At 42.8% G+C, this 21,249-nt stretch overlaps 1 protein-coding gene across 2 annotated transcripts in view; it reads right to left on the bottom strand.

Moving 5' to 3' along the window:
- ctdspla (CTD (carboxy-terminal domain, RNA polymerase II, polypeptide A) small phosphatase-like a) overlaps positions 1–21,249 on the bottom strand; it is a 193,366-nt gene that overhangs the window by 60,857 nt on the left and 111,260 nt on the right. For both annotated transcript variants that reach the window (XM_078231279.1, XM_078231270.1), the window contains exon 2: positions 11,157–11,314. In XM_078231279.1, coding sequence (XP_078087405.1) covers positions 11,157–11,314 — 158 coding nt within the window. The remainder of the gene's footprint in view (positions 1–11,156; positions 11,315–21,249) is intronic.

The raw sequence follows: 21,249 nt of genomic DNA, 5'->3' as shown, positions 1-21,249 counted from the left end.
CAGGATTTTCAAAATGAACCTCCCACACTCTGTGCATCACAGAGAGCCCTAGCGTGAATCACACTGATAATCTGTGGGCAGGGCCTATTCCCGCTGGAGAGGTCAGCAGCACAGCACTGAGCAGGCGACTGTACAAGCGCCGATCTGGCGGCGCCAACATCAGCGCATGTGCAGTCGCCCTGCACTACCAGTCTCCTGATCGGTAGCCATTCGAACCCCTCCCCCCCCATGCCATCCCCACCCCCATGCCCCCACCCCCCATGGCCCCCCCCCTTCACTCCAGTGAGGTCGGGCCGTCAGCTCCCTGCTAGTGGGGAACTGTTGTAAACCCTTTGGCAAAGCTTTGACAAAGGGTCATCTGGACTCGAAACGTCAGCTCTTTTCCCTCCTTCCAGGTGCTGCCAGACCTGCTGAGATTTTCCAGCATTTTCTCTTTTGGTTTCAGATTTCAGCATCCGCAGTAATTTGCTTTTACCCAGTGTCGTAAACCCCACTGGAGTGAAACACTCCTGGTAGGAGGAGGAGGAGAGGGGGGTGCAGGAGTTGGCGGGCCCGGAGACTTCAGTCCCAGGCCAGCTAATTGAATGTAAATGCTCATTTAAATAATTTATTGTTTCTGGCGCGGAGTTGACGACACCGGAAATCCGGCGGGTGAAGACGCGCAGAGGCCATGGCGCCAAGGAGGAAGCCCGCTTTATAGAATCCTACAGTGCAGAAAGAGGCCATTCGGACCATCGAGACTGCTAAACAGCCTCCGCTCGAGTCTCCCGGCCCGCTGCGCTGTGAATCGCCCCGAGCATCTCCTCATAAGGAAATCCCTCCATACCTGGGATTGACCCAGTGACCGTTGTCTGGACTACCTTCAATGCCAGTCTATCTTTTCCTTAGACAAGGGACCAAAACTGTTCAGTTTATTGTGCATTTACTCATTGTCATCTGCCTTTAAATAGACCACATTCCCCATTACAGTACTAATCATTTACAGTACCAATCTCTCTTAATAGTTAAAAATCTGATATATCCCATGGAAGTTTTATTTAATTTTTATTTTAAAACACCTTACTACTTGTTACTCATTTGTTGCCTTTACTGTTCTTTCCAGTCCACCTGATTTCAACTTTTTCTGTCTTTTAATTTAATACTACCTTTTACCTCCCAGTTTCTTAACTACCTTTGCACTTTAGTATTTTGAATTGGTCATAGGCTGCACAAATACTTTTCTCAATATTTTCCACCAAGTTTAGAGTTACCCATTAACATGTTCAGTCCACCTCAGTGCAATCAATTCATTCCTTGTCCTTTCAAAGGCTGCCTTTAAATTTAATACTTTGGGATTCCCTTTCAAGACTAACATTAAATTATGTAAACGGTCACTATATTCAAGATGCTCCTTACCATCAGACTGCTAACTAATTCTGGTTTGTTAATCAGCACTAATTCCATTACGGCCTCCTCCCTTGTCGGATCTAAAGCGTGTTGTCCCAGTAAACTGTCCTGAAACCATTGTAGAAGAAGTGCCTTTACTTGGCCATGCTAAATTGACCCTTTGTCTCGGGGGATTAGCAGGGTAAATATCATAGAAATCATAGAATCCTACGGTGCAGAGAGAGGCCATTCGGTCCATCGAGTCTGCACCAACCACAATCCCACCCAGGCCCTAACCCCATATCCCCATATTTATCCACTAATCCCTCTAACCTACGCATCCCGGGACACTAAGGGGCAATTTAGAATGGCCAATCAATCTAGCCCGCACATCTTTGGACTGTGGGAGGAAACCGGAGCACCCAGAGGAAACCCACGCAGACACAGGGAGAATGTGCAAACTCCACACAGACAGTGACCCAAGCCGGGAATCGAACCCAGGTCCCTGGAGCTGTGAAGCAGCAATGCTAACCACTGTGCTACCGTACCACGTGCCACTGTGCTACCGTGGCAGCATTGGGTTACGGGGATAGGGCCTGGGTAGGAATGTTGTCGGTGCAGGTTTGATGGGCCGAATGGTCTCCTTCTGCACTGCAGGGATTCTGTGATTCTATTCAAGCCATACTGCTTCTCTCAGTTTGTGAAAATTAAAAATTCTCTTTATAATCATGTTATTTTTTGCTACTTGCTTCCCTGAGCTCCATTTTAATCATCAGTGCTATCAGGAGGTCTGCAGACAACTCCTACTACAGTCTTCTCAAAAGCAGAGGGAAGACATCTTGTGGCAGGGTTTGGGTGCTTTAATCTTAAAAATGAGTTTGAGTTCACCAATGGTTCCGTTGTTAAATGCACCACAGTGTGGTATTCAGCTATACCAGTTAAAAATGTTCAATGTTTGGCACTAGCTAAGTGCTGTTCTTTTTGGGATTGGTGCTGCAATTGACCTTAGTGCGTCTGGGCTAAGAACGGGTAGAAATAGATTTTCTGTCAGTGTTCCTAATTGCCAACTGGTGATACAAGATTGGAGAATGCAGGTCAGTCAACCCCTACGATGGACCAGATACAGCTGAGCTGTGATGCTGCCCACAGCCAAAGTGCTTGCTAACATTCAGAATTCAAACTGACACAGGAGTTTAGAGGGCTGGCAGAACTTGTTGAACTAAATTCCAGTGTAACGTCCTGTTTTTGGAGTTAAGAGTGAAGAGAAAACAGACAAACAGTTTATATCTGTTAAGCCACATGGCATATTGTTTTGTCAGGTGAACATGCTGTGATCTGGTCACTGTCAGCACTCTGGAATAACACAGGTAAAGCCCAGGACATGAGAATCACTGCACTTCAATTGAACTAGATCAACGATCAAAACATTAGCACAAAAATCGTAAAGTGAATTTGGGCAGATGATAAAATTCAAATGTTAGCAGCTTTCAAAATCAGAATGCTCTGTACTCAAACGTTCTTGCACCTCCACATGCTGCCATCTACCAGATTAACAAGGTGGGCACTTTCAGGGCTGAACAATCTATCTTGCACAGCGATGGGATCGTTAAACTTGTCAGTTCAAAATGTTTCAGCTCCCAAAAAGAAAAACAAAAGGTTTTGCAGGGAGGTTACAGCAGATTCTCAGCTTCACATTGTTATTTTCTGTCTGACCCATCCTCCCCCCCCGCCTCTGCTGAGTTGGAGATTCATTCCCAAGAGTCTAAACCTTCTAATATTGTCAAATAATCCTCCCACGCATTGACACATTACTCAAATCATTGGACAAAATTAATTCTTGGAAATAACCATATTACTTTTGTTCCCCTTACGTTGGCCATTGTGACACTCGTTGCCACATGAACAAACAGCCAGAATCTCCAGTTTTAGATGGAAAACTGGAATGCTTGGTTCAGGAATAGGAACATTGGACTATATCTAAAAGATGTATTCCAGTGTCCTCGCTATAAAGAGCTCCAGCAGAAACAAAATAAAGGAATACATCTTTTTTATTTCTGTCACTGTTGGAATCACATCGTTGATAATAAGAACGTAGGAGCAGGAGTCGGCCATTCAACCCATTGAGCCTGTTCCACCATTCAATTCGATCATGGCTAATCATACATTTCAGTGCCTTTTTCCTGTACTACCTCCATATCCTTTGTGTCATTAGCATTTAGAAATATGTCAACCTCTGCTTCAAATATACTCAATGACTGAGCTTCCACAGCCCTCTGGGGTAAAGGATTCCAAAGATTAACAACCTTGAGTGAAAAAAGGTTCTCTTCGTCTCAGCCCCAAGTGTCTTCCACCCTATTTTGAAATTGTACCCCCATTCTAGACTCCCCAATCAGGGGGAACATCTTACCTGCATCTACCCTGCTAATCCCTCTAAGTATTTTATAGGTTTCAATGAGATCAGATGGAATTTAATGTGAATAAGTGTGAGGTTATCCATTTTGGCAGAAAAAATATAAAGGCAAATTATCTAAATGGAAAGCAGATTCAAAATGCGTCCGGGTAGAGGGATCTGGGTGTCTTTGTTCATGAATCGTGTAAAGTCAGTATGCAGGTGCAGCATGTAATAAAAAAGACAAATGGGATGTTGGCATTTGTTGCAAAAGGGCTGGAGTATAAAAGTAGAGGTGTGTTGTTGTAATTGTATAGGGTGTCGGTGAGACCACATCTGGAGTATTGTGTCCAGTTTTGGTCTCCTTATTTGAGGAAGGATGTGGTGGCATTGGAGGCAGTTCAGAGGAGGTTCACAGATTGATTCCGGGGATGAAAGGCTTGACGTACGAGGAGAGATTAAGCAGTTTGGGCTCATACTCACAGGAGTTTAGAAGGATGAGAGGGGATCTGATCGAGGTGTATAAAATTCTAAAAGGGATTGATAAGAGTAAGCATAGACCAAATGTTTCCCCTTATGGGGCAATCTGGAACAAAAGGTCACAGGTACAGGTCACGAGGCAGCAGATTTAAAACTGAGATGAGGAGAAACTACTTCTCGCAGAGGGTGGTGAATCTGTGGAAATTGCTGTCACACAGTGCGGTGGGGTCGGAATCATTGAATAGTTTCAAGAATGAGATAGATATATTTCTAATAAAAATCGGGTTAAAGGAATGTGGAGAACAGGTAGCGCGGTGGATTGGAGATCAGGGAGAGATCAGCGATGATCTGACTGAATGGGGGACAGGCTACTTCTCATCATTTGAAACTCTAGAGAATACAAGCCCAGTTTCCCCAATCCCTCTTCATGGGACAGTCCCGCCATCCTGGGAACAGCTTGTAGTCCATCTTTGGCAATAATCTCCTCTCTCAGGTAAGGGGATCAAAACTGCACACAGTAATGTTCATATAAAATATAATTTGGAATCAGTAACTTTAATAACAAACAAGAATGAGGAAAATTGAAATTTATGTTTTTAATTATGCATTTAAATGGATATAGGAAATGCCAACAATCCAACACTAATAAATGTGCCTGAAATAGCGCCATCAAAAATTGTATGTGCACAATTTATATTTTGTCTAGTATTGCTCATGAACAAAGCTTTTAGTTACCTTTTAAATTATTAAAGATATTGCAGTACAGCCTGGGGAAAGGAGTGAGTTTAGTCACTATGTTCTTCAGTTTACACTACGATGGGTTTGGTCTGTGAGGACAAGACTACAGATAGTGGGATTTAAAAAATAGTAACTTCACTGCATGCTCCTCAGTTTATAGCAGACAGAACTACTGGCTTACCTGGACATATTTCTCCACTTAAACTAAATGTCGTTGCAGAAAGCAAGACACATTTATACTTCACATCAGTTTGTTCATTATGATGTTCATGAGTTTTAAATCATCATCGAGGTGTAGTCCATAAACTGAAGCTTACCTCACTCAGCAAATCACTACATGTTCCAAATCAGTGGCTAGTTAGCTGAACAAAAATAAAGAGCCTTTCTAGAGCACCTAGCAAAGGGTTAGAACAGTTAGTATTGTTAGTGGGTTTGTACTTGTTGGAGTTTAGAAGGATGAGGGGGGATCTTATGGAGACTTATAAGATAATGCGGGGGCTGGATAGGGTGGAGGCGGAGAGATTCTTTCCACTTAGTAAGGAAGTTAAAACTAGAGGACACAGCCTCAAAATAAAGGGGGGTCGGTTTAAGACAGAGTTGAGGAGGAACTTCTTCTCCCAGAGGGTGGTGAATCTCTGGAATTCTCTGCCCACTGAGGTGGTGGAGGCTACCTCGCTGAATATGTTTAAAGCGCGGATGGATGGATTCCTGATCGGTAAGGGAATTAAGGGTTATGGGGATCAGGCGGGTAAGTGGTACTGATCCACGTCAGATCAGCCATGATCTTATTGAATGGCGGGGCAGGCTCGAGGGGCTAGATGGCCTACTCCTGCTCCTATTTCTTATGTTCTTATGTATTAGGAATTAGCACTTTCTCCCCTGTTATGACATTGGTTAAACCACATAAACCAGGTCGGCAGAGATCAGTCTGTTAGGAGCTACGCATCATACTTACAAATCAGATCAGCCACGATTTCATTGAATGGTGGAGCAAGCTTCAAAGGGCCGAGTGGCCTACTCCCACTCTTAATTTGTATGCTTGTATGTAAATGTGCAACATCTGAGATTTTCGTTATGTCAAACTCCTACTTTCAATTCTCCCACTGACCATCAGCTTCTGTTCTATTACTAACCTATCTACCTGCCTGCTGTTGGTTCCTTACCTAAAATTCAATGTTGGACAATCCATTGCCAATTTAGAGGCCAAAATAACGAGCTGACAAAATTTTGGTACATTAAAAGGTTCACCATGGACAGTTCAGTCACTTGGATCTGAGCTCCAACCTGACTGATCTTTTGGGGATTACAAAAGAATCGTTCAATTCAAGTTTAGCATAACTAACCGGCTTCTCAATTTTCACCCTCTATAGAAAAGGTCTGGTGCTTGGTTTGCCTTTTTTTAAAAAACGACCTTGTTAACCTGTGCCACAACCTTTAGTGATACTAACCTGGGGCACAACTTTTAAAATAGCATTTGATGCTCAATTTAATTTTGGCTTAATATTTTCAAAAGGATTCAGCAGAGAATTTCTTAATGCGTTTTACAGAAGGTTTACTGTAAAAATGCACCCATTAAGGTACAAGAGGAAAAACAGTAGCATGGTTGGTTTAAAGGCAACAAATATGCGTTGCATGTATTGGGGTCAATGCTGAATCACCATCTATGTATATATATATATATATAGTATAGATGATTTGCTTTTAGAGATAGAGGGCACAATCTTAAAATATGCAAATAACACAAAAGTAGGGGCAAATATTGAAAAATCAGGAATTCAAATGAATGTGTAGAGAGGTGAGTCACTATATTGTGAAAGGAGATGGGAGTATTCACCAAAAGGGCACCAAAATGATAAATGCAAATGAACTAGGCATTTAAAATGAGCATGAATGAGCGCAAGGAAGGTAGCTAAAGCTATAAACAGACCAGAAGGACCTTAACCCAGAACATATGAGTACAAGAGTAAAAGAGATTTTTTTAAATTGTTTTTTGGTTTGGCTACACAATTGTCGCATCCAGTTTTGAGTGCTTAATTATAGAAATGACAGTGAAGCTTGGAAAGCATTCGTCGATTTGATTAGAACCACAGAATCGCTACAGTGCAGGAGACCATTCAACCCTTTGAGTCTGCACCAACTCTCCAAAAGAGCATCTTACCCAGGCCCTCCCATCCGCACTATCCCCATAGCGTTACACAATGACCATGGCCAATCCACCAAACCTGCACATCTTTGGACACTAAAGGACAATTTAGCATGGCCAATCCACCGAACTGCTCATCATTTGACCGTGGGAAAATTCCAGAGCACCCGGAGGAAATGCATGCAGACACAGGGGAACATGCAGACTCCGCACAGTCACCCAAGGCCGGAATCAAACTCGGCTCCCTGACACTGAGGCAGCAGCATTAACCACTGTGACCCCTCGATGCTGGAGATTGAAAACTGGAAACTATTTTTATGAGGGGTACTTGCAATGCTGGCATTACTTATTCTCGGGAAAGGAAACACTTGATAGTCTTTTTTTCAAATTCTGAAAGGTTCTGAAAGATCGTCACGAAAAAGCATTTGCCAGCAGGATTAAGGAAAATCCCAAGGCTTTTTATACTTATATAAAGAGCAAGAGGGTAGCCAGGGAGAGGGTTGGCCCACTCAAGGACAAGGGAGGGAATCTATGCGTGGAGCCAGAGGAAATGGACGAGGTATTAAATGAATACTTTGCATTAGTATTCACCAAAGAGAAGGACTTGGTAGATGAGAAGTCTGGGAAAGGGTGTATAGATAGTTTGAGTCATGTTGAGATCAAAAAGGAGGTGGTATTGGGGTTCTTGAGAAACATTAAGGTAGACAAGTCCCCATGGCCTAATGGGATATACCCCAGAATACTGAGAGAGGCAAGGGAAGAAATTGCTGAGGCCTTGAGAGTAATCTTTGTATCCTCACTGGCTACAGGGGAGGTCGCAGAGGATTGGAGAATAGCCAATGTTGTTCCTTTGTTTAAGAAGGGTAGCAAGAATGATCCAGGTTAAATACAAGCCAGTGAGCCTTACATCAGTGGTAGGGAAATTATTGGAGAGGATTCTTCGAGACAGGATTTATTCCCACTTGGAAATCAGTGGGCGTATTAGTGAGAGGCAACATGGTTTTGTGAAAGGGAGGTCACGAACTTGATCGAGTTTTTCGAGAAAGTGACAAAGATGATTGATGAGGGTAGGGCAGTGGATGTTTCTACATGGACTTCAGTAAGGCTTTTGACAAGATCCCTCATGGCAGACTGGTGCAGAAGGTGAAGTCGCATGGGATTAGAGGTGAGCTGGCAAGGTGGATACAGAACTGGCTCGGTCAAAGAATCCCTTCCGGTACAGTGAGGATACAAATACCCTTTTGGTATTTGCTACCAAATAAACCTGTTGGACTTTAACCTGGTGTTGTGAGACTTCTTACTCGGTCAAAGAAGACAGAGGGTAGCAGTGGAAGGGTGTTTCTGAATGGAGGGCTGTGACAAGTGGCGTTTCTCAGGGATCAGTGCTGGGACCTTTGCTGTTTGTAATATATATACATAGATAAATGATTTGGAGGAAAATGTAACTGGTTTGATTTGTAAGTTTGCGGATGACACAAAGGTTGGTGGATTTGCGGATAGCGATGAGGACCATCAGAGGATACAGCAAGATATAGATCAGTTGGAGACTTGGGCGGAGAGATGGCAGATGGAGTTTAATCCGGACAAATGTGAGGTAATGCATTTTGGAAGGTCTAATACAGATAGGAAATATACAGTAAATGGCAGGACCCTTAAGAGTATTGATAGGCAAAGGGATCTGAGTGTACAGGTACACAGGTCACTGAAAGTGGCAATGCAGGTGGAGAAGGTAATCAAGAAGGCATACGGCATGCTTGCCTTCATCGGCCGGGGCATTGAGTTTAAAAATTGGCAAGTCATGTTGCAGCTTTATAGAACCTTAGTTAGGCCGCACTTGGAATATAGTGTTCAATTCTGGTCGCCACACTACCAGAAGGGTGTGGAGGCTTTGGAGAGGGTGCAGAAAAGATTTACCAGGATGTTGCCTGGTATGGAGGGCATGAGCTATGAGGAGAGGCTGGAGAAACTTGGTTTGTTCTCACTGGAGCGACGGAGGTTGAGGGGAGACCGGATAGAAGTCTACAAGATTATGAGCGGCATGGACAGAGTGGATAGTCAGAAGCTTTTTCCCAGGATGAAAGAGTCAATTACTAGGAGGCACAGCTTTAAGGTGCGAGGGGCAAGATTTAAAGGAGATGTACGAGGCAGATTTTTTTTTACACAGAGGGTGGTGGGTGCCTGGAACTCGCTGCCGGGGGAGGTAGTGGAAGTGGATATGGTAGTGACTTTTAAGGGGTGTCTTGACAAATACATGAATAGGATGGGAATAGAGGGATATGGTCCCCGGAAGGGTAGTGGGTTTTAGTTCAGTCGGGCAGCATGGTCGGTGCAGGCTTGGAGGGCCGAAGGGCCTGTTCCTGTGCTGTAATTTTCTTTGTTTTAAAGATCTTAATAGTTTTATAGGGAATACTATTACCCCTTCCTAACTAAAGAAATTAATGACAACAGTCGTTAGTTTTAACTAGTTAGAATTGTTTTTGCAAAGAGCAGGCATAGCCGTGACAGACCAAATGGCCTCATTCAGTGCTAAAAATTCCTATGGCTCTCAGTTTCTCAGGATGTCTCAAAATGCTTCAGAACTGATAACTGCTTTTGAACAGCAGTCACGAGTGTTACACAGAAAATTGAAGCAGCTGAATTGCAGACAGGTACGGTCCCACAAATAACCTGTTAGTCCACTTTTGGTTGAAAATGATTGAGGGATAAACATTAGCCAAGAGAGATCCCTACTCTTCATCCTGAATCAGTGCAATGTGATCCTTTACCATCCACCTAAAAGGGAGAGGGGTCGTCCATTCAAGCCCCATCATGTGCTGTAGGATTTCTAAGATAAAGATGTCAATATGAATAAACTGCAGCAGTCCCTCTTAATGTCCTTAAGTGCCAGTCTAGATTGTATGCCAAATTCCTGGAATGGAGGTTGAACCATACTATACAAGATAAAACTAATGTTTTAATAAAAAGATAATAAAGTTAGTCCTCAACACTGTAACACTGATGTAATAAGTGCATGGGATTAAGTCAAGCAAAACCAATCAGTCCTAAGGAAAAAAGATCTTCCCCAAGACTCTCAGATTAAGACTTCTCCCAGTTTCCTCCCATTTATCCCAGCTCAGAGCCTTTGAAGTATTTAAGACAATTTTGAATGTCTGCAGCTATGTCTGGTGGCAAGGCCTCATTTAGCAAAGCATTCCATTTGAGGCATAAAACAAAACACCAAATGAGACTCTCTCTCTCTCTCTCTTCTCCCCCACCCCAAACTTTATTTAGACCTTTAGTAAAAGCACAATCCTAAATTTCAGTGCAGGAAATCCATGAATTTGTATTTGCGCACTGAAGATGTGCTGTTTGTAGCTACAAATTTGAGTTGAGAATAGCTTTTTTCTAAAACTGAAACAAATTTATTCTGCGGCAAAGATTCATCAACAAGTTATTCCTGGCAGTGTGAGCGTTCAACCCAAAATTTAGAACTGTGTAACAAAAAGCTGTACTGGAGGCTTGAACAAGAACTTAAAATGTCTGAATGCGCTCCAGGATTTAAAAAGTAGGAGCTGTTTGCACCTTTGCCAAAAATACTTTAGGGCCTCATCTGTAAGCCCGTTTCTAAATATGCAAGTCTTCATTATTGGAATCCTTTGTGAGAAAGCCAAGTGCTTTAAGTAGTCAATTAATCATGAAACAGCATCAGAACAGAGACATTCTGAAAGGTACTTCAACCTGCTGCCAAACAGCTCAACAAACCCATTACCAAGCGGTCTGCAACTTTCAGTTTAAGGATGGAAATATTGGCGCATTTTAAAATGATATACAAAGCACTTGGCTCCGGCCAGGGGGAGCATCAGTTGCACTCATGAGTAAAGTTTCTGATCTGAAACCATTTTGACTGACAACTGATTTCTTAAATGGTGGACGTTAATGTGTTGTCCAGTTTGGGAGTTACTCAGGAACGAAGGAAAGAAGAGGTTTTCACCCCAGAGGTAGTGTGCACGTGGAAATTCCTTCACCAAATGTCTGATCAATAATAAGTGAGGCAAAACGCACCTTAGCGATCGACCCATTCTCCTCCACTGGCGGGATCTGAGCATTGGTGTTGCTGTTGCAGGTCGCTGAATCCACATTGTAGTCACGAAAACAACATAGGAACGAGTTGAAAAAACTCCGACTCCTCTGTTTCTTCAAGCTGAGGCTGCTCTGAGAAACTGAAAGAGAAGGTGAAAAAGAATATTAGCTAAAGAAAAATAGCTGACATTATTTATGGTATCATTCTGGACAGAACAGTTGATTGCTGATCTAGGATACTTCAATTTCCTCATTAAAACTATCTCCTTTCCCTTGCCTTGACCTTGGGTAGATCTTGTTAACATTTGAGAAGAAAATTTAGTTTGTTTTCTCAAGACAATTTCAATATGAAGGTTTACTAACAAAGCTGAGCCAGTCATACTGTTCATTATGGCGATGGGTCCAAATATCAGATGAATTCTGAGCAAATCAAGTCAGATAAAATCTATAGCCAACAGGACAGCCCTGTGGAATAAGGTAGCAAGAATGATGGGTTCAATTGACAATTACATGTGTTCCAGGAGGCAATGTGATGGACAATCACAGGATAGGTGGAGTTGATTTAAGAAAAATCATCCGAGGTTACAGGAGGTAGCCATTTGGCTCATCATGCCTGTGCTGGCTCTTTGAAAGAGCTATCCAATTTAGTCCCATTCCCTGCTCCTTCTCCAGAGTTTGGCAAAATTTTCCTCTTTGTGCAAGTATCCAATTTCCTTTTAAAAGTTACACTTGACAGTCAATTCCCACTTCTTTTAGACAGTGCGTTCCAGATCATCATAACTCACTATATAAAAATGCTTTTCACCAAGTTGCCTCTGGTTCTTGTGCCAATTATCATAAATTTGTGCTCTCTAGTTACCAATAACCGTTTCTCCTTATTTACTCCATCATTATTTTGAATGCATCTATCAGATCTCCTATTAAACTTCACTGCTCTAAGGAGAACAACACCAATTTCTCTAGTCTCTCTACATAGCTGGAATATTTAAGTGCTGGAATGAGGCGGTTTATGGCTTGCACAGGAAGCCTGCTTTGTTCCAATTCAGAGATCTAGAGACGGTGAACAACCTGATCTTGATCAACATGTATTTTGTTGCACAGAAAAAATGAAGGGGCCATCTGTATTGTCGCCAAATTTGCTGACGATACAAAGATATGTAGGGAAGCAAGTTGTGAGGAGGACATTAAAAAGTCTACAAAGGGATAGAAAGGTTGAGTGGGCAAAAATTTGGCAAATGGAGTATTTTGTGAGAAAATATGAGGTTGTCCAGTCAGAAGAATAGAAAAACAGCAGTGTTTAAATTGAAAAAGACTGGAATATTCTGTGATACAGATTTCAGGGTATTCTTATACCCGAATCACAAAAAGTTAGTATGGAGGTACAGCAAGTAAACAGCAAGGCAAATGGAATGTTGGCCTTTACTGCAAGAAGGTTGGGATATACAAGTAGGGAAGTCTTGCTACAACTGTGCAGGGCATTGGCAAGACCACATTTGAAGTACTGCATACAGTTCTGTTCTCCTTATTTGAGGAGGGATATACTTGCATTGAAGGCAGTTCAGGGAAGGTTCACTCGGCTAATTCCTGGGGATGAAAGGGGTTGTCTTCTGAGAAAGGGTTGACGAGGTTAGGTCTATACCCATTGGAATTTAGAAGAATGAGAGATGATCTCATTGAAACATAGGATTCTGAGGGGGTTTGACAGGGTAGATGTAAAGAGTATGTTTCTCCTCCTGGGGAATCTGTAACTAGGGGCACAGTTTCAAAATAAATGGTTTCCAATTTAAGATGGAGATGAGGAGGAATTTCTTCTCTCGACTTTGTAATAGTCACTAATCCTTGGAACTGTCTACCCTAGAGAGCAGTGTAGGCTGGGTCATTGAATATATTCAGGGCTGAATGAGATAGATTTTCAAATCAAGGTAGTCTAGGAAGTCTGAGGATACAGGGCAGACCATTTAGGACAAGAGATGAGAAGAAATTTCTTTACCCAGAGACTAGTCAGCCTGTGAAATTCACTACCACAGTAAGTAGTTGAGGCCAAAACCTTCTATGTTTTCAAGAAGCAGTATGATATAGCACTTGAGGAGGAGGGAATCAAAGGATATTGGAGAGGGGGGGCTCCTCCAACTCCTATTTTCTTTTTCATGTTTCTATATTTATTGGGGCAGGCAGGGAAGTGAAGTTTAAGGGCACAATCAGATGAGCCATGATCTAACTGAATGGTGGAGCAGGCTCGAGGAGCTAAATGGTCTACTCTTGCTGCTATTTATGTTCTAGCATTCTGCACAGTACTCTAAGTATAGTCTAACCAACTTCTATACAAGTTTCTTTCTACATGGCTCAACATTAACATCTCATCTTTCCCCAACACAGTTACTGCACTCCCTTCCAGATGTTGGAATTGCAGTGGTCACTACCCCAATAAAGCAGATCACACCTGGCACAATACAGCCAACACTGCACAGACTCAGTTCAAGAGTTAAGTCAGGTAATGGCAGCAAATCATGCCCATTCTGATACTTTTCTACAGTAAATACGCAGCACTTTGAACAAGTAAAAGATAAAGTCGCTATGGTCCCATCTGACCATAGGCTGCTCTCCCCTTTGACTGGTGGTGATTTAACCTGAGGATCACCACACCTCAGGCAAGGTTGAGAGGATGAACAACGTCAGCCGGTACGGGAACTGAACCTGCACTGTTGGCATTGCTCTGCATTATGAACCAGCCCTCAGGTACTGTGAAGTGTACTTCCTCCCTGGTATGGGACTGACTAACTCACAATCTGTGGAGGTACAGACACAAGAACAGAAGCAAGCCACTAGGCAGGGAAAACAGAGACTGGAGGAAAGGAAGTGCAAGAATTTTTACTCACTGTAAACCTGTGCCTTCTAATATACTTTTTCACCAACATTTCAGGAAAGATGTTGAAGCCATTGAAAGGGTGCAGAGGAGATTTACAAGGATGTTGCCTGGATTGGGGGGCATGCCTTATGAGGATAGGTTGAGGGAGCTTGGTCTCTTCTCCCTGGAGAGACGAAGGATGAGAGGTGACCTGATAGAGGTTTACAAGATGTTGAGGGGGTCTGGATAGGGTGGACTCTCAGAGGCTATTTCCAAGGGCTGAAATGGTTGCTACGAGAGGACACAGGTTTAAGGTGCTGGGGGGTAGGTACAGGGGGGATGTCAGGGGTAAGTTTTTCACTCAGAGGGTGGTGGGTGAGTGGAATCGGCTGACGTCGGTGGTGGTGGAGGCAAACTCGTTGGGGTCTTTTAAGAGACTTCTGGATGAGTACATGGGATTTAATGGGATTGAGGGCTATAGATAGGCCTAGAGGTGGGGATGTGATCGGCGCAACCTGTGGGCCGAAGGGCCTGTTTGTGCTGTGGCTTTCTATGTTCTATGTTCTATTTCAGCAGGACCATTGGGTCTGTTAGCACAATATACAAACGTAATCCCATACTTATACTAGTTACTGCTTTTGTAAAAGTACCGTAAAGGATGAGCAATTCTGGAGCTCAAATTCCTTCATGGCAACATCTCAACATAAGTGCAGTAAATCCAGGCTAGCAGCAGAGAAATAACCTCGATTGTCCGAGAAACTCAAATGTTTACAAATACACCCTCGACCCAGTCTGGCCAGTCATATGTTCTGAGGTTGACTCAAAACATCTCCAGGGAAACCTAGCAATAAATAACAACTCGATAGTTGCACTCATGTTCCAAGAACGCAAAAAAAAGAAACCCATAAAACTCTTAACACTGTTTCATTACAAACCTCACCATGTCAAAATGGTTATAATTTCATACTGGCCTGTTGTACCCAATTCTTCAAATGCAGGAGGTGTGAAATATAGAAATGGCTCTCCCGTGCTTACAAAAGCAAATTACTGCATATGCTGGAATCAAACAAAAACAGAAAATGCTGGAAAATCTCAGCAGGTCTGACAGCATCGGTGGAGAGAGAATAAAGTCAATATTTCAAGTTTAGATGATCCTTCGTCAAGGGTCATCCAGCCAAAAAAGATTGGCTGTGTTCTCTCTGCACAGAAGTTACCTGACCTGCTGAGATCTCCCAGCATTTTCTGTTTTTGCTCTCTTGCTTATGATGGGTAATTTAGCCAGCCTCCAAAAAAGACTGAGCTCGGCACACTGCCTATTAAACAGCAAGTCAACCAAGAGTGTAAATGATGAATGTTGAAACAGCAGGCACACAAGAGATTTTAGAATTGTAGCAAGCCTTAAAAGAATCACCAACTATGATGCCCATCTCATCAGGTAATGAGCTCCCCTACACAGGCTCCAAGCTCCTCACCCAGGACTCTGCAAGACCACCCAATCACTTCAAATAAAACTGCCTTTGAATACAGGCCTTTTGCCACAAGACATGATCCATGGTGGGATTCCCTGGTTAATCCTGACCAATATCTTCTTTTGGCCCAACTTGGATCAAAAAGGAAGAGAGGCATAGACACTACTCAAATTCTAAAATGATACAGAAGGAGGAAGCCATTCAGTCCATCACATCTGTGTTAGCTCTTTGAAAGAGCTAACCAATGAGCACCTACTCCAGTTTCTTGCTTACTACAACACTATATGGGCTGGAAGCAGACAGAAAATTAAGTGCCTTTAATATAAAGGACTTGACTGGCACAACATACAGTTGTTGCCATCAGCAAGTTTACAAGTAACTGCACTCCAAGTGTACTGCTTTATCTGCAGTGTGTCAGGACATGCCGAAGTTCATGGGTCATAGAGTTATACAGCACAGAAACAGGCCCTTCGGCCCACCATGTCAATGCTGACCATCAAATACCAATCTATGCTAATTCCGTTTACCAGCACTTGGACCACAGCCTAGGTACTATAGAAATATTTTTTGCTGAAGATTATTAATAATCGGCTGCAACACAAACCCACTGTGCTAAACCCCGCAATGAAGTTTTTTCTTTCAGTGACTATTTCAGAAACCCGGTGAGGGGGGTGATGGCAATGGCTCTTTAATAACCAATCATTTTGCAAAGGTATTACACAACACTGCAGCAGGAGATTCAACAGAAATTTTGCAGGACCAGCTGAAAGTCCTGTCACACTGCAGGAGTGTGAAAGCCTTCAGAGGTCAGGTGGGTATGCCTGGAGTGTACAGTGTGAAATAAAAACAGGATCCAAGAGCACCACAAAGTCACAGAAAAGTGAAACAACAATTCTGCTGTCAACAAAGGAGGCTGATTCAACAATCACTTATTAATGCAAAACTTTTAACATAATAAACAATCCCAATGCACTTCATAGAAGCATTATAAAATAAACTACATCACCAAGCCATGAAAGGAGCTATTAGGGCAGATGGTCAATGGGATACTTTTAATAAATATCGTAAGGAAGTAAAGAGGTGTAGCAAGGAAATTCTAGAGCTTAGGGCCCTGGCAGCTGAAGCTATTGACACCAAAGGGGGAGCTATTCAGGGATGCTCAAGAAGCCAGAATTAGGTGACAGTAGGTACCTCAGGGTTGTGGGGCTGAAGGAAATTACAAAGATGGGGGGTGGGGAGATGTGAAAACAGGCACGAGAATTTTTAAATCAAGGCATTCATAGAATCATAGAAACCCTACAGTACAGAAAGAGGCCATTTGGCCCATTGAGTCTGCACCGACCACAATCCCACCCAGGCCCTACCCCCATATTCCTACATATTTACCCACTAATCCCTCTAACCTACGCATCTCAGGACACTAAGGGAAATTTTAGCATGGCCAATCAACCTAACCCGCACATCTTTGGACTGTGGGAGGAAACCGGAGCACCCGGAGGAAATCCACGCAGACACGAGGAGAATGTGCAAACTCCACACAGACAGTGAACCAAGCCAGGAATCGAACCCAGGTCCCTGGAGCTGTGAAGCAACAGTGCTAACCACTGTGCTACTGTGCCGCATTGTTTGAGCGGGATTTGAGCATAGACGTACACAAGTTCATGCAGGTAAGAACATAAGAACATATGAGCAGAAGGAGGCCATCTGGCCCCTCAAGCCTGCTCTGCTATTCGGTATCATGGCTGATCTTTTTGTGGACTCAGCTCCACTTACCCGCCCGCTCACCATAACCCTTAATTCCTTTACCATTCAAACAGTTATCTATCCTTGCCTTAAAAACATTCAGTGAGGTAGCCTCAACTGCTTCACTGGGCAGGGAATTCCACAGATTCACAACCCTTTGTGTGAAGAATTTCCTCCTCAACTCAGTCCTAAATCTGCTTCCCCTTATTTTGAGGCCATGCCCCCTAGTTCTAGTTTCACCTGCCAGTGAAAACAACATCGCTGCTTCTATCTTACCTATTCCCTTTATAATCTTATACGTTTCTATAAGATCTTCCCTCATTCTTCTGAATTACTATGAGTGTAGCCCCAGTCTACTCAGTCTCTCCTCATAAGCCGACCTGCAACTCCAATTTAGTATATGGTAAGTACATGGACAGCAGAATTTCAGATGACTTCAAGTTTATGCAGGGTTGTGTTGGGAGATCAGCCAGGAGTGTGATGCAATACTTGAATGTAGAGGGAACAAAGGCATGAATGAGGGTTTCAACAGCAGATAAGCCGAGGCAGGGGAGAACTCGGGCAATGCTAGAGGAGGAAATAGGTAATTTTAGTCACGATGGACATGTGGTCAGAAGCACACCTCTGGATCTGGTTTCATTTCAGGCACTTGCAGGAGAGAGGGGTGGATTCAGTAGCTAGGGAACAGGGTTTTGGAGCTGGGACTGAAGACAATGGCTTAAATCTTCCCAATACACGGCACGGTGGCACAGTGGTTAGCATTGCTGCCTCACAGTGCCAGGAATCAGACCTTGGGTAACTGTGTGGAGTTTGCACGTTCTCCGTGTCTGTGTGGTGCTCCGGTTTCCTCCCACAAAAACTGGCCATGCTAAATTGTCCCTTAATGTTCCAAGATGTGTAGGTTAGGGGGATTAGCGAGGTAAATGTACGGGTTTATGGAAATTGGGAGAGGGGTGAGCCTGGGTAAGATGTTCTGTCAGAGTCGGTGCAGACTCAGTGGGCTGAACCGCACTTCCTTCTGCACTGTAGGGATTGTATGAATATTTAACTGGAGGAAATTTCTGCCCAACCAGTACTTGGTGTCAAATGAACAGTCTGATAATTTAACAATAGTGAGTCAGGAGCCATGGTGGTGAGGTAGAGCTGGGTGTTGTCAACATACATGTGAATAGTAACTCCATGTTTTTGATGGCGTCATCGAGGAGCTGCAGTTACGTACAGAGAAAGTTATATTAATGCAGATGCTTTCATAACTTCAGGGTGTATCAAAGCAATTTACAATGAAGCACTTTTGAAACGTAATCATTATTGTAATGCAGGAAACACAGCAGCCAAATTGGGCACAGCAAGTTCCACAAACAGCAATGTGACAATGACCAGATAAACCATTTTTTTAAAATGATGTTGGTTGAGGAATAAACATGGGTCAGGAGAACTGGAAAGTTTTCCTGCCTTCCCTGTAGTGCAGCGCAGTCTGTGAAGTTGACAATCTACTGAGCAAGTTTCCGATTTCAGCCCCTAAGCCACAGAAAAAAGTGCCAAGCCGCAGGCAAGGTAAGGTACTTCCAAAGGGAGAGAGAATATGAATAAATCAATCAATATAAGCCATGGAACAATGATCTGGGCACAAGTTAAAATCTATAGGCTGGGTGACTGCTGTCTCAGTCAAGATCAACAAATGACACTGGAACACCCCAAAAAAAGCAGGACAGGAGCAGAATGCTTTCAAAAGGTCACTTGAATAAGAGTTGTACAGTTTGACCAGCAGGCCTATATGTTAAAATAAGATAACTCTTATAGTATGTTCTGTCTGCAGCCCTGTATGTGACAGCAGGTTGAATATTTTGAAATGCTCCAAATATCAGTGGCAAACTCCAAAGCAGCTCTTTGAGTAAAATTCACAACCTTAAAATCATGTTTTTCTCACCTACTATTAATACAGCTATTTGTAATTAACCATTTATTGAATGTCGTGCTTCTTCCAGCATGCATTCTGGGGGCACTTTGTGAAATCATGTCTAATAGAGCACAGCATAACAAGGCAACACTAAGAGCATATTCTTCCATTAAGGAATCAGCCCATGGCAATGAGTGTTGCAAGAGAGGTTATGCATTTAGCGCTGAAATCTACAAACCTGAAAATGAGCATGGCATAATTGCAGCAATATTGCAAACCTCTGCCACATTCAACTCAAATAGTTTACAGCATTCATTGTTTCTACAAGAATACAGTGACACTAATCACACGTTTACTGTTTCACCAGGAGTGCTGATGTCAGCGCAGCACGCTGAACTGTATGAGGTAGGATTGCTGTCACAGCAGTCTGTGTGCATCACCAGGAGATGGTTCCTCCTCTAACTGCAAGATCAGAGAATCAAACTTGCTGTCAGAGGTGGAAACGTGGTCCTTGGCCACCGATGAAACGAGCAGCTCAGACTGCCACGGAGGTTCAAGATGATATTTTGCATTCACTGACCTGTATGGAACTACCCTGACTGATGGGGTTATAAGGGGCTGCACAAAAGCATGGCTGTAAATGCACGGTTATGGTATGCTATTTCAGTGCTACTGAATGCGTTCTGCAAAGTGAATAGGAGCATGTTCTATTGCATATATAAAAGATATATTTTAAATATTACATACAGCACAGAAACCTCTCAGTTGACCAGTTTAGTGTATCACATGTGCCCACTCCACTCACTTTTCACATTAGCTTCTATTTCTTTTTCCACTAAAAACATCCATGAGACTGATTTCAAATACTCATTATGGCAGCAAGTTCCACATTTTAACCATTCTCTGAGTAATTAAGTTTTTCCTGAATTCCCTGTTGGCTTTTTTAGTAACTATCCTATGTTTATGGATTCAAATCTGCTGAAAGCAAACCTACAGAAAATAAACTAATGGGAAAAACAAACAAAAATATTCGTACGGATGACACAACTTTGAAAATTTTGGCTGCACAATAGTCACCAGGGAACCGGTAAACTAGAGATTCACCAGGCTTATCTTTCCTCTTTTGGGTGAATCATGCTGGTCACACTTACTTTAAGCAACAAACACTAAATTCACTGAAGCTATGGCATAAAAAAACTCATCAAAGCAGTGTCCAAACCCATAAAATAGACCAAAAAGGTAGTTACACAATACGGGGAGGCGACTACCTGTTTCATACAGCAACTTTAAGGGCTGCCTGAATGCAGTGGAGGGATGTTCAATCGAGGCATTCAAGAGGAAATTAGACTGTTATTTGAAAAGGAACAATGCGATGGATTACAGGAGAAAGTGGGAGAATGGCAGTAAGGCAGTTTGTTTCCATTATTAATTCCCAGACTCACTCTTCAGAGGACCAATGCTCACTTTGGTTACTATTTTACTTTTAAAACACTTTTTTGAAAGATCCCAATTAATCCCATTCCCTTTGCTCTTTCCCCGTTGTGATGGATTAATGATGATAATTTTTCTCCAAATTCAAGTCTTGAGTAAACTAGGTTGTAACTAGTGCTGTACCACATAGCTTACTAGCGGTCAGACTAAGACATCATGATTACACCAGTAACATGCCAACATTTCAGATCAGTGCACAAAGTATCTAGCAGTGTAAGTCAGGCTTTACTGTCTGGGAGGAAGTCCCACAAGATGAATTACTCCCTGGAACTGATCGTTTCTCCTTTTTACAGCAATGCAAAAATAAGTTAACTGATAAATCTAGGAGAATGGCCAAAGGCTACCGTGTAGCGCACTGCGAAAGCAAGAGTAGGAGATAGTCATTCAAGAAGTGCATCTGCCTGAAACAGTGTGTTTTCTCTGGTGACCATGCTGTCCATTTCCAGTATTTGTTGTCTTTTTCTTTTCGCCCCCAAAGTAATGGGCATCAGAAGCTTGCAGGAGGAGGAGAAATGGGTGATTAAAGCAGCGGGGATCATTTTAAGGTCAATGGGGAAAATAAATTAGAATAGGAAGAAGTATGCCAACTCTTGATTTAAACATGATGAGGATACAAGCACAGAATAGGGT

This window comes from Mustelus asterias, chromosome 2 (assembly GCF_964213995.1).
Source record: "Mustelus asterias chromosome 2, sMusAst1.hap1.1, whole genome shotgun sequence".
NCBI lineage: Eukaryota > Metazoa > Chordata > Chondrichthyes > Carcharhiniformes > Triakidae > Mustelus > Mustelus asterias.
This window is presented reverse-complemented; position numbering and strand designations above follow the sequence as displayed.